At 50.6% G+C, this 11,976-nt stretch overlaps 2 protein-coding genes across 2 annotated transcripts; one reads left to right on the top strand and one right to left on the bottom strand.

Moving 5' to 3' along the window:
* Positions 1–1,023: 1,023 nt before the first annotated feature.
* EAH_00050060 (hypothetical protein) lies at positions 1,024–4,909 on the top strand (the record flags this gene model as incomplete). Its single annotated transcript, XM_013394317.1, has 6 exons — positions 1,024–1,132; positions 1,674–1,748; positions 2,297–2,583; positions 2,975–3,099; positions 3,366–3,835; positions 4,530–4,909. The coding sequence occupies 6 exons, from the start codon at positions 1,024–1,026 to the stop codon at positions 4,907–4,909; spliced, it is 1,446 nt and encodes a 481-aa protein (XP_013249771.1).
* Positions 4,910–6,258: 1,349 nt separating this feature from the next.
* Positions 6,259–10,971, bottom strand: EAH_00050050 (thrombospondin type 1 domain-containing protein, putative; the record flags this gene model as incomplete). The annotated part of the gene is made up of 5 exons (XM_013394316.1): positions 6,259–6,938; positions 7,286–7,435; positions 8,240–8,457; positions 8,795–9,043; positions 9,326–10,971. 5 exons carry the CDS (start codon positions 10,969–10,971, stop codon positions 6,259–6,261), a joined length of 2,943 nt encoding a protein of 980 aa, XP_013249770.1.
* Between the last annotated feature and the right edge of the window lie 1,005 nt (positions 10,972–11,976).

Here is an 11,976-nt window from a genome sequence, read left to right as displayed (position 1 = left end):
AGAGAAGACCCAGATGTTACTTCAGGGCCTCGTTCTTGTGTGGGGTCTGGGGTGTCTCCTCCCTCCGCTAATGATTATCCTGCACCCTTCGATCCCTCAACAGCTCCTCCTTCTTGCGTCCTTGCAGGGGTAGATTATAGAGGCAACAACATTAAGACAGCAAAAGCAAGGTCTTCTGCTGCCTGTCAAATGCTCTGTCTTAAGCAAAGAGATTGCGAGTATTGGACGTGGAGCTCTCATACACATATTTGCTCTTTAAAGAATGCAGAGGCCCCTAATGGCCGTACAGAGGGTCGGCATACACTCGATAAGGTCTCCGGCTCAAAGAGATGCACGCCTGTGTTGCCAGGTATAGACAGACACTGAAGAAAACTGTCTCCTTTTATCTCTCCTTCCTACTGTCCCCTCAGCTGTCTCCTCTTCTCCCACACAACAGACGTAGATTTTATTAAAACTATTTAATTGTTCACTGTCTCCTTTGCATTAACTTTCACCTTCTGTCTCCTCCTTCCTAACCAGCCTTCGTTCCTGCTCCTCTCATTTGTGCTGTCTCTCTGTCCTTCCTCTGTCTCCTCACCCCAATTGTCTCCAAGCTTCTTGCAACTGATGATCTTCACTCCTTCTGTTTCTGTTTCTGCTGTTGCTGCTGCTGCTCCTTGTGCTGCTGCTGCTTCTGCTTCTGCTGTTGCTGCTGCTTCTGCTTCTGCTTCTGCTGTTGCTGCTGCTGCTTTTGCTGCTGTTGCTGCTTTTGCTGCTGTTGCATCTGCTGTCGTTGCTGCTGTTGTTGCTGCTGCTGCTGCTGCTCAGGGTGTCACTTTGTCGGGGTTGGCGTGGTGGGTGCTGCTCTGAGCAAGCAGTCAGCGGCTTCTTTTGATATCTGTCAAATACACTGCGCTTCATTTTCGGGGTGTACGCACTTCTCTTATGATTTAAATACTGGAGACTGCACTCTATGGTCTTCATTTAACACCTACTCCAAGGGCATCACCACTGAAGGCCTCGTCTCAGGACAAGCATTCTGCGATGCAGACAGTAAGAAGCAACAGCAGCAGCAGCAGAAGCAGCAGCAGCAGCAGCAGCAGCAGCAACGGGAGTGTGAAGCCTTCTTGTTTTGTCCTTGTAGATGTTGTGGGTCTCATGCTTCGCTCTTCTTCTTTCTTTTTGTCTCTTTGTCTCCCTCACGCTGTCTGTTTGTTTGTTTGTCTCCTTTTTAGGGTTTGTTCTGATGCAAATCTTTCTCGCTATGTTTGAGTGTCTCTGTTTAGTCTGCTGTTGTGTTGTTGGTTTTAGGGTTAGCGTTTAGGGTTTAGGGTTTAGGGTTTGCGTATGATTATTATATTTTGTTTTGCTTTATGCATGCGTTGTCTTCGTTATTTCACTGTTATGCATGCATGCATATTCACCTTGTTTGTTTATATTTGTAGTGCTGGTGTATCTCCAGAGCTTTGTTTGTACATATATATATATTATATATATCTATTTGTTCTGCTGCATGCATGCATCTTGTTTATTACTTCCCTCGCATAATTATATATATATAATATATGCATTTGATGGTTTGTTTTACATGATTGTTTTAATATTATAAGTTATACATTATTATATATTGTATATTATAATTTGTTTATTATAATTTATTTATTTTATTAATATTGTTTTGTTTTGCTTCTCAGAGGTTTGCTTTGAACAGTCTGACTACGTAGGGCACAACATTGAAGAGAATGAGACAGGAGAAGTATCTTCACCGGGTGTCTGTCAGACTTTATGTCAAAAGAACTCTGATTGTTATTACTGGACGTGGCTTCAGAGTAATAAAGGGTGTTATTTAAAAGATGCGAATGCATTACAAGGACGCACTAATGATGCTACAGCATTAGGAAGATTCTCAGGGCCTAAGTACTGTAATATTAGCTATGGTGCGTTCATATACTAGCATTACTTACTCTCTTTTATTTATTTATCTACTTATCTCTTCATTCATTATTTATTTTAAATATGTATATATGACGACCACACATACCTCTTGCTGCTGTTAGAGAAGCGATTCTTACTATATTAACTATTACTATAGTAACACTATCATAAGCAATTGCATTATCCTGTAGCACATGCAGCAGCAGCAGCAGCAGCAGCAGCAGCTGTAGCTGCTGCTACTGCTGGAGCTAAAGGGCATATTAGAGTCAGAGGTGCGATGGGAGTTGCTGCTGTTTGTTGTGTGTTTGTTTATTTGATTCCTGTTGTTATTGCATGCATTGCGTCGTGCTGCTGCTGCTGTTGCTGCTGCTGTTGGGTTCAGGCTGCATCTCAGTGAACTCCATATACACCGGGATGCCTCTTCAGACAACCGAGGCTGATGACTTTTTGAGTTGCAGCGCTAAATGCGCTTCAAACCCTTTCTGTACTGCGTGGACTTACCACGGAGACATGCGTCTCTGTGCATTAACATCTGGAGACCCTTCACTGTCTCCTAAGCCTATTCGCGGTGCTGTCTCCGCTCGAAGAAACTGCTTCACTCAGGATGAAGAAGAGCAAAGCTGCTTCGATGAGGGCATCCAGTATAGCCTTGATGATGTGCAGCACAAGGTGAGATGCACACATACACTTGCTGCTGCTGCTGTTGCTGCTGTTGTTGTTGCTGCTGCGGCTGTTGCTGCAGCACAAAGAGAGACAGCTGAGACACGAGCATAGCAGGAAGCAGCACAAAGACAAGGAAGCACAAGGGGACAGCAGAGACAGAAGCACACAAGGGAAAACCCCACAAGAAGAGACAGCAGCAGCAGCAGCAAAAGGAGAGCAGCAGCAGCAGCAGCAGCAGCTTACTATATCGATTTGTTTACGTTGTTTTGTTGAGAGGATCTGTCGATTGTTAAGATTATTTGCATGCGGAGACAGTCCCTTAATGTGTATAATTGGTGTTTCTATGAGTTAAATAATTAGTCTCTGTCTCTGTTTAATTTTGTTTTTATTTGTGCAGATCTCCACAGCAGGCTCTGCCTTTGAGTGTTATTTACAATGTCAGAAGGAAGAGTACTGCATGCGGTGGACGCTCAAAGGAGGAGACACATGCTTCTTAATGAAGAGCAGCAGCGGCAGTGTGGTGTACGATCCCAGCAGTGCGGCCCTCGTATGTGTGAAGAGACAACCCCCTTGTCTGGAAGTGCAAGTATTACAGGGTCTCCTATAAGAGCTTCTTCTGTTTATTCGCCTCAAGGATGTGCTAATCAATGTCTTCATAATCTTGAGTGCCGCTATTGGAGTTATATACCTGGAGAAGAGACAAACTGTCTCCTCTTCAACATTATCGATGGATACACAGGAAAAGATCATATATCAGGCTTTGTTCCGCGGGTTATGCTTGCTTCTAGCTGCAGCTATCCTGAGGAGACAGTTGTAGGAACTGTCTCCTTAACATCTGTAGATGAGTGTGCATATGAATGTGCATCAAACCGGCTATGCCGTGCTTGGTCTGCTGTAGTAGAGGAGACAACAGCAACAAAACCGCCGCAGCAACAAGTCAGCAGCAGCAGCAGCAGCAGCAGCAGCACAACAGCAACAGATCCAGAAGTGCTTTGTCAGCTGCATGCAGATGATAGCTCTCCTTCTTTCTCTTGGGCTCCCCAGTCCTTCTGCGGTACTGCGCTTAACCCTAAGACACTGCGTGTAGGAAAGATATACTCTATTGTTGATGGAGACAAGGTCTTTAGCCGAAGCAGGCCTATCTCTGAGTGTCCATCACTATGTGCAGCAGAACCTGATTGTATGGGCTGGCATTACGTAGTAGGAGAAGGCTGCGTAGGGGCTCCTTCAATAGATATTGAAGAAGAGCACCCTTCAGGTGTCTCTGCACCTATGGATAGGCCTGTACCTGCTCTACGTTTTAATGTCTCCTTCCCAAGTGGAGATATTATCACACCGCCTGTCTCCTCTCGCGTGTCTGCACGTAGCTCTCCTTTCAGGTCCCTTCGTTCACAAGCAGCGGGCCTTCATATCTCTTCATCTTATCCTTCTGCTTCAACCTGGATGGCAGCAACAACCTATAACGATTGTATTACTGCTTGTGCAACGGAGACAGCTTGTCTAGCTTGGACATACAAAGATAATGCATGCATTCTTTATGCAAATACAGACAAAGCTGTATATGACCCCAACGCTATCTCTGGTACTCGTTCGATTGAGCCCCTTCCTTGTAAGACAACAGCACCTCCATGCACATGCATGCAACCTTTTGCTGCTGCTGCTGCTGCTGCTGCTTATGCTGCTATTGTTGCTGTTGCTGCTGCGGGTATTTGCGCTGCTGCTGCTGATTCTGCTGATGTGGCTGCTGCTGGGGGTCTTTGAGCTGTTGTTGCTGTTGCTGCTGCTGCCACTCCCTTCTTGCTGCTGCTGCTGCTGCAGCTGCTACAGCTGAACCTATCAGCTGCAGCTAGCTGGGCATCTGTAGAGTTTAGTGTCTGTCTTTGAGTGTACTCTGGGGTTTATATATTTGTCTGTTTATTTTTAATTTGTTTGTTTTTTGTTGTTTTGTTCAGGGGAGTTCCTACTCGGCCACAAGTACAGGGGAGACCCAGTAGCATCATATCCTGCTGCTGAGCCTCCAACAGCAGCAGCAGCAGCAGCAGGGGCTGCGAAGAAAGGAGACAATTTGGAGACAGACCCCACAACCCCAATGGAGTGTGCAGCACGTGCAGCAGCAAATCAGTGCTGGAGTTTTAATACTGCGACACATAACTGCCTAATATTTGAGCAGTGCGAGGAGACAGATGAAGCAGAAGAGTTTGTATCTGGATACATCCCTTCTAACGAGGATACAGCAGGTGCTGCTTCACCACCACTGAGGCCTGGAGACACTACAGATCCTGGCTCTCTTGAAGAGGTTCGTCGCACAGCAGACAATGCTCAACAAGAGTAAAGAATAATGTCTTTCGTGTCTTCTAAAGAGACATAAAATATATACAGCTGTCTCCTCGCTGTACATACACCCCGCTGCAGTTGCAATAGCAGCAGCAGCAGTAGTAGCAGCAGCAACTCCAGCTGCTGCTGCTGCACCGGCAGCGGAAGGAACGGGAAACAGCAGCAGCAGCAGCTAGCAGCAGCTGCAGCAGCACAGAAAAATGAGCTGCTGCGAGCAGCAGTTTAATTTAATTTTAATGGAGTGCAGAGGCCTCCACAACGCAAACCCCTTCAATAGTTTTTGCCTCACACTTTGCAAACCCTAAACCCTAAACCCTAAACCCTAAACCCTAAACCCTAAACCCCACGCCCTAATCCATATGCCCTAAGCACCATCTTTATTCCCTGAGGAGAGAAAAGGGAACCTGCTGCTGCTGTTCCTGCTGTTGCTGCTCCTGCTGCTGCTCGAGGCAGCATCAAACCGTAGACTCGCAGCCACTCGCTGTTCGTAGCAGCAGCAGCAGCGGCAGCAGCGGCAGCAGCAACAGCGGTAGCAAGGTAGCAGCAGCTACAGTTACGCACCTTCGAACGACGAGGCATAGAAAGCTTGGCTGGCCGTTGAGGCGGCAGCAGCAGCAAGAGCAGCAGCAACAGCAGCATTAGCAGCAACAGCAGCAGGTAGCCTACTGCAGCAGCAACGGCACTGAAGAGGCAGCTATACAGGCAATGAGAACAGTGGGCCTGGTACAGGGAAGCGACGCTCTTGCGTTGTTGCTGCTCATGTTGCTGCTGTTGCTGCAGCAGCAGCAGCACGATCAGTTGATCTTGCTGTTGCTGCAGCAGAGCGAATAGCAGCAGCAAACTGGCCGTGCTCTAGCTGCTCATCGACTCCCCCGGTAGTACAGCAGCAGCTCCCGCTTGGTGACCTGTGCAGCTGCAGCAGCAGCAGCAGCAGCAATGTGTAGCGTTGCAGCTGCAGCAGCAAATGCTGTTGTATATATGCTACGTGTCGCCTCGGTACAGAGTCTGTGGGCTCCTTTAGGGCAGATGCTGCTGCTGCTCTCTCCGTTGGCATGCATGCCAGCAGCAGCAGCAGGAGTAGCAGCAGCAGCAGCAGCAACAGCACTACTAGTGGCAGCAGCAGCAACAGCAGCACACAAACGAGTACGAAGTCATAAGAGGGAAGCGTCTTAAGGTTGGGCGTGGGGCAGAGACGCCCTGCAGTTATAAAGAATCATCAGTCAACGTAGCAGCAGCAGCAGCAGCAACAGCAGCAGCTGCTGCTGCTCCTGCTCGGGCTGCTGCTGCTGCTGCTGCTAGGCGACTGCACCCCGAGATGCTGCAACAGCAGCAGCATCAGAGACAACCCTAGCTTGACTTCTTCTTTGTCTTTGAGTTCTTCTTTGCTTCAGGGGGGGGCAGCAGGCTCCAACTGCTGCTGTCGCTGTCGCTTAAACTATCTGTGCTGCCCCTCCTGCTGCTGCTGCTGCTGCTGCTGCTGCTTGGATCGGGGCTGCTGATAAGAACCCTCTTGCTGCTGTAGGGGTTGTTGCTACTGCCGCTGCTGCACTTTATTAACCCCAAGCGAGCAGCAATACGCTCGCCTGTGGTGTATAGCCACTCACCAGCAGCAGCAGGAGCCTTTGGCGCAGCAGCAGCAGCAGACTTCAGTGCAGAAGCAGCAGCCTTGAATGCATTAGCAGCAGCCTTGGGTGCAGCAGCAGCAACTCTTGGAGCAGCAGCAACTGCTGCTGCTGCTCGAGTGTATACGAACCTTGCAGCTGCCTCCCAGCTGCTCCTCTGTGTGGCACATTTAGCAGCAGCAGCAGCTGCAGCAGCAGCAGCGGCAGCCGCGTCAACTGCTGCTGCTGCTGCTGCAGCTGCTACAGGACGCAGTGTCTCCTTAATGAAGGCAGACAGCTTCCGCTTGCGAAGGTATGCCAGCAGCAGCAGCAGCGCAGCAAGAGAGGCCCCCAGCAGCAGACCCAGCCATGAGCCCCCAAACTCTTCTGTCTCCTCTAGGGCTTCCCCAGCAGCAAACGAAAATGCTGCAGCAAAGGAGACACAGGAGACAAAGGAGACAGACAAAGTGCAGCAGCAATCAATGCACGCAGCCTCTCAGTGCTTCATATATACACACAGAAGAAAACAGACAGAAGCAGCAGCAGCAGCAGCAACAGCAGCAGGATCTCGGAAAATCCATGCAGCAGCAGCAACAACAGCTGCTGCTGCTGCTCCTGCTGCGCCATTTGCATGTGCAGCTGCTGCTAATGCGCAGCAACGGAAGCAGCACCGGGAGCAGCAGCTCCTATTCAAACCGGAGAGCAGCAGCAGAAGCGGGATGCTCTAAGAGCAGCAGCAGCAAGCCTATTGCAGCAGCAAGCCTCAGTCTCACTTTGCTGCAGCGCTGATAGCTCAATGTCTCCATATGCATCAACACCAAAGGGTACGACAGCTTTGCTGCTGTTGCTGCGCCTGCACAACATTGGCTGTCCCCTTCCGCAGAATGAAGCCATAGACGAAGCATCAAATACACCAAACCCTCCTGAAGCAGCAGCAGCAGCAGCAGCAGCAGCAGCAGCAGGGAGAGAAGAAGATGCAGCAGCAGCAGGAACAGCAGAAAATGCACCAGCAGCAACAAGAAATGCAGCAGCAGCAGCAGCAAGCGCAACACCAGCAGGAGATATGCAGATAAGAAGGTGGCGGACAGCAGCAGCAGCAGCAACAGCAGCAGCAGCAGCATGGAGGAGACACCAAGGAGACGCACAAAGGAGACACAGGAGACAGCAACGCAGCAAGCAGCAAAGAGACACACAGAGACTGCAAACAAGCGCGAGCCCAAACTAAAGGAGACAGTTAGAAGAGACAAACAGCGAAGGGAGACAGACAAAGGAGACAGACAGAGACAAAGGAGACAGACAAGGGCACTGCAGCGGCGAGCAGAGCGACAGCAGCAGGAGACAGGAGACAGAACCGATTGAGCAAACAAAGGAGACAAAAAAATAAACAAAAACAAACGAAGACAAACGGAGACACTTCAAATACCTGAACAATCGAGATAGCCTAAAGAGGCAAGCCCAACACGAGTGCTTCCAGCGCGGCTGCTGTACCGTATTATCTGCAGCAGCAACAGCAGCAGCAGCAGGTGCAGCAGCAGCAGCAGGTGCAGCAGCAGCAGCAGCAGGTGCAGCAGCAGCAGCAGCAACTGCTGCAGCAACGGAACGGGTTGCCAACTGCAGACAGCAGCAGCTGTTGCAGCAACAGCAACAAGCAAAGAAGGCTGCTAGGGCTCCTTTCACAGACAGCAGCAACAGCAGCAGCAGCAACAGCAGCAGCAGCAGCAGCAGACTGACATGGTGGGGCTTGCTGGCGAGTTTAAGGGAGCTGAAGCAGTACTGCACCAGCTGCTGTCTCCACTGTGAGAAGCTAAATGCTGCTTCTGCTGCACTGCAGGCAACGAGAGAAGACTCTACTGTCTCCTTATGCTCAGCAGCAGCAGCTGTCTCCCCTTCTTCACCTGGCTCCAACGTACAGAGACATGTCCCTTTAGTGTACACACTCTGAGGCCTGAAACAGCAGCAGCAGCAGCAGCAGCAGCAACAGCAACAGCAGCAGAAAACAAATCGCAACAACATCGGGTTCAGGAACGCACAACATCACTGCAGCAGCAGCAGCAAGCAGCAGCACAGGCAGCAGCAGCAGCAGTAGCAGCAGCAACGGTACCACGGAACTCCGCCTTTGCCACCGCAGCAGCAGCAGCAGCAGCAGCAGCAGCAATAGCAAGATCAACAGCAACAGCAGGAGGCAGCAGCAGCAACAATAGCAAGATCAACAGCAACAGCAGGAGGCAGCAGGCGCAGCAATAGCAGCAGCAACATCAGCAGCAGGAGCAGCAGCAGCTAACTCGGTGGAGTCTGCATAAGCCCAGAAGCAGGGTTCAGGGTGTACAACAGAGGGGCAAGGTGTCTCCGCATTGCACTGTCTCCTTTCCTCCAAATGATAAGGCAAGCAGCTCTTCGGGGCTAAGAAAGGAGACAGTTTGTCTCCTTCGTCTTCGTCAGCTGTCTCCTCTCTCTCTACCTGCAATAAAGGTCTACGAAAGCGATAAGATTGCCCCGAGCCGCACGGCGCAGAGCAGCTGGACCACTCCGACCTGCACACCCAAACCCTAAACCCTAAACCCTAAACCCTAAACCCTAAACCCTAAACCCTAAACCGCATGGAGCAAAGGACAGTTCTAAGGACAGTTCTTGAAGGAGACAGTTGAGGGTTTATAATTATAATTATTGTTTGCTTTATTAGTATTATGATGTCCCTCTCTCTGTCTCTGTCTCTGTCTCTGTCTGTCTCTCTTTGTCTCTGCTCCTTCGCTTCTATTTGCTGCCTCCACTCTACAGGGTTTAGGGTTTAGGGTTTAGGGTTTAGGAGAGCGGACCACTCGCTGAGGCCGCAGCGGGGCTGCTCTTCCCTACACAAGACGAGAGCAGCAGCAGCACAAGTGCTGTCTCCTTCTGCTGCTGATGGAGGAGACACCTGGTTGCCGCTGCAGTCAAAAGAGTAAAGGCCCTTTGTATAGGCCCGGACCACTAGCTGCTGCTGCTGCTGTTGCTGCTGCTGCTCTTGCGGTTGCTCCTGCCCCTCCTCCTGCGCTTCCTGCTGTGCTTCCTGCTGCTGCTGCTGCTCTTCAGCGCAGACCCGCTGCAGTGTTTGTCTCCAACCGTAGGAGACAGTTAAAGCCTCATCACGAGCGCAGGGAAGCCAGCCAGAGGGACAGCTACAGCTATTATTCTCAGAATCATATCGACCGTTACCTATAGAAGCTGCTGCTGTTGCTGCTGTTGCTGCTGTTGCTGCTGTTGCTTCTGTTTCTGCTGCTGACGTCGCGCCAGTTGCTGCCGTTGCAGAGCGTTCGACTGTCTCCCCATCTTCTGCTGCGTCTGCGTCTGCTGCTGCTGCTGCTGCTGCTGCACCATGACTACCATCATCATCATGAGCATCAGCATCAGCATCAGCAGCAGTAGCAGCTTCTGCTGCTGCTGCTCTGACTGCCTTCCTGAAGTCGATAGCAATGCACGAGTCAGCCAGTACATACCCTGCAGCACCTGCTTCACCTCCCTGCTGCAGCAGCAGAGACTGTCTCCTCATCCGCTCCCGCGAGAAGACAGCACTTAAAGCAGAAAGCAAAAGCGCATTCTGTACGTCTCTCCGTGCATGCGTAGTAGGTAGCCCAGCCACTCTCCTGCTGCTGCTGCTGCTTCTGCTTCTGGCAGCTGCAGCAAATCGAGCCTCACGCACCCCAGGGAAGTGCGTGTGGTGCCCAGACTCATCGTCTGCAGCAGCAGCAGCAGCAGCAGCAGCAGCAGCAGATTTCTCTATTGACTGTGCTATCTTCATAGCCGCGGTGGCTGTAGTCTCCGTCAAGTACTGGCGCACGAATATAAGACCCTCGTGCTGCTCCTGCTGCTGCTGCTGCTGCTGCTGGTGCGTTTGATCATCCGCAGTCTCCGCCGCCTCTGGGGGTGTTGACCCGTTTGAAGCGGCTGCATCGTCATCCTGCTGCTGCTGCTGGTGTTGCTGCTGCAGCTGCAGCAGAGACAGCCGATCCATCGCGTTGCGCAGCTTCTTCATAACAGCGAAGGAGCCTGCCTCCTCTCCGTGCTGCGGCAGCGCTTGTGGCTGCTGCTGCTGCTGCTGCTGCTGCAGCCGGTGCAGCCGGTGCTCCAGCTCTTCATACATGAGCGAGTAAACAGCTTGCTGTGTTGCTGCATTGTTGCTGCCTACAGATGCTACGAGCTGCGGACCCGTGCTGCTGTTGCTGCTGCTGCTGCTGCTGCTGTCGCTGCTCTCTTGCTGCAGGAATGCATGCACAGCAGCAGGAACAACGTCTTCGTCGAACAGTGGAGGTGCTGCTGCTGCTGCTGCTGCTGTTGCTGCTGCTGCTGGAGCACGGCGGGCTGCAGCAGACGACAGGGACCTTGCTGCAGGTCCCGCCACACTCTCCTTGTGCAGCAGCAGCAGCAGCAGCAGCAGCAGAGGTAGCAGCAGCAGTCGCCGCTGCTGCGGCATGTCTAGAAGAGACATCTTCGGTGCAGCTGCTGCTGAACGCTACACTGCTGCCTCTAGAGAGGAGGCACTGCTTCGGTGGACCTGCATGGCTGTGTGCTGCTGCTGCAGCACGATCTGCTGCTGCTGCTGCTGCTGCAGCAGTTACTGCCGCTGCCGCAGCTCCGCAGCAGTTTACTAATGCTGCTGCTGCTACTGCTGCACTAAAAAACTGCTGCAGTGTTCTGTTTCAGCCGCCTTGCTGCTGCTGAGCTGCTGTCAAGGCCGCCGTCAGCTGGAAGCCCGTGACCAGAGCGCATTAGGGTTTAGGGTTTAGGGTTTAGGGTTTAGGGTTTTTATTTCAATTTGAAGCTGAAAAAGAGAAGGAAGATGCAGCCGCTGCTGCCTAGCACGATGCTGCTGCCTTGAGGCCTCAATCTGCCCAGAGGGCCCCTCTGGTCCACCGGCAGCAGCAGCAGCAGCAGCAGCAGCTGCTGCTGCTGCTGCTGCTGCTGCTGGGGCTCGAGTAGATCTGAAGCAGCAGGACGTGGATAACAAAACAAAATATATTTAATATGTTCTTCTTTCTTGTGATTAAACGAATAAAGATTTATGCTGCTGCTACTACTAAGTCAATGGTTGCTGCCGTGCTGCCGTCTGGCTGCTGCGCTTCCTGCTGCAGCAGCAGCAACAGCAGCAGCAACAGCAGCAGCAGCAGCAGTGTATTTTTTAGGAACTTAGTTATATTCAATTAAAAAACCCTCTACTCTCGCTGCAGCACTTTTCCTTCGTTTTGTTTGATGTTGCTGCATTAAATCAAACAAAGAAAACAAATTAATACAAAATGTATATATATATGTATATATGTATTAAATAAATAAATAAATAAGTTAATAAATAAATACATAAATAAATAAATAAATAAATAAAATCTTATTAAGGACGCCATAGCCAGCACAAACCCCGAAAGCAAACATCTAATTATATATATATGTATATATATGTATATATATGTATATATATGTATATATATGTATATATATG

This window comes from Eimeria acervulina, genomic scaffold, assembly GCF_000499425.1.
Source record: "Eimeria acervulina Houghton genomic scaffold, Eah_scaff825, whole genome shotgun sequence".
In the NCBI taxonomy this organism is placed as follows: domain Eukaryota; phylum Apicomplexa; class Conoidasida; order Eucoccidiorida; family Eimeriidae; genus Eimeria; species Eimeria acervulina.
This window is presented reverse-complemented; position numbering and strand designations above follow the sequence as displayed.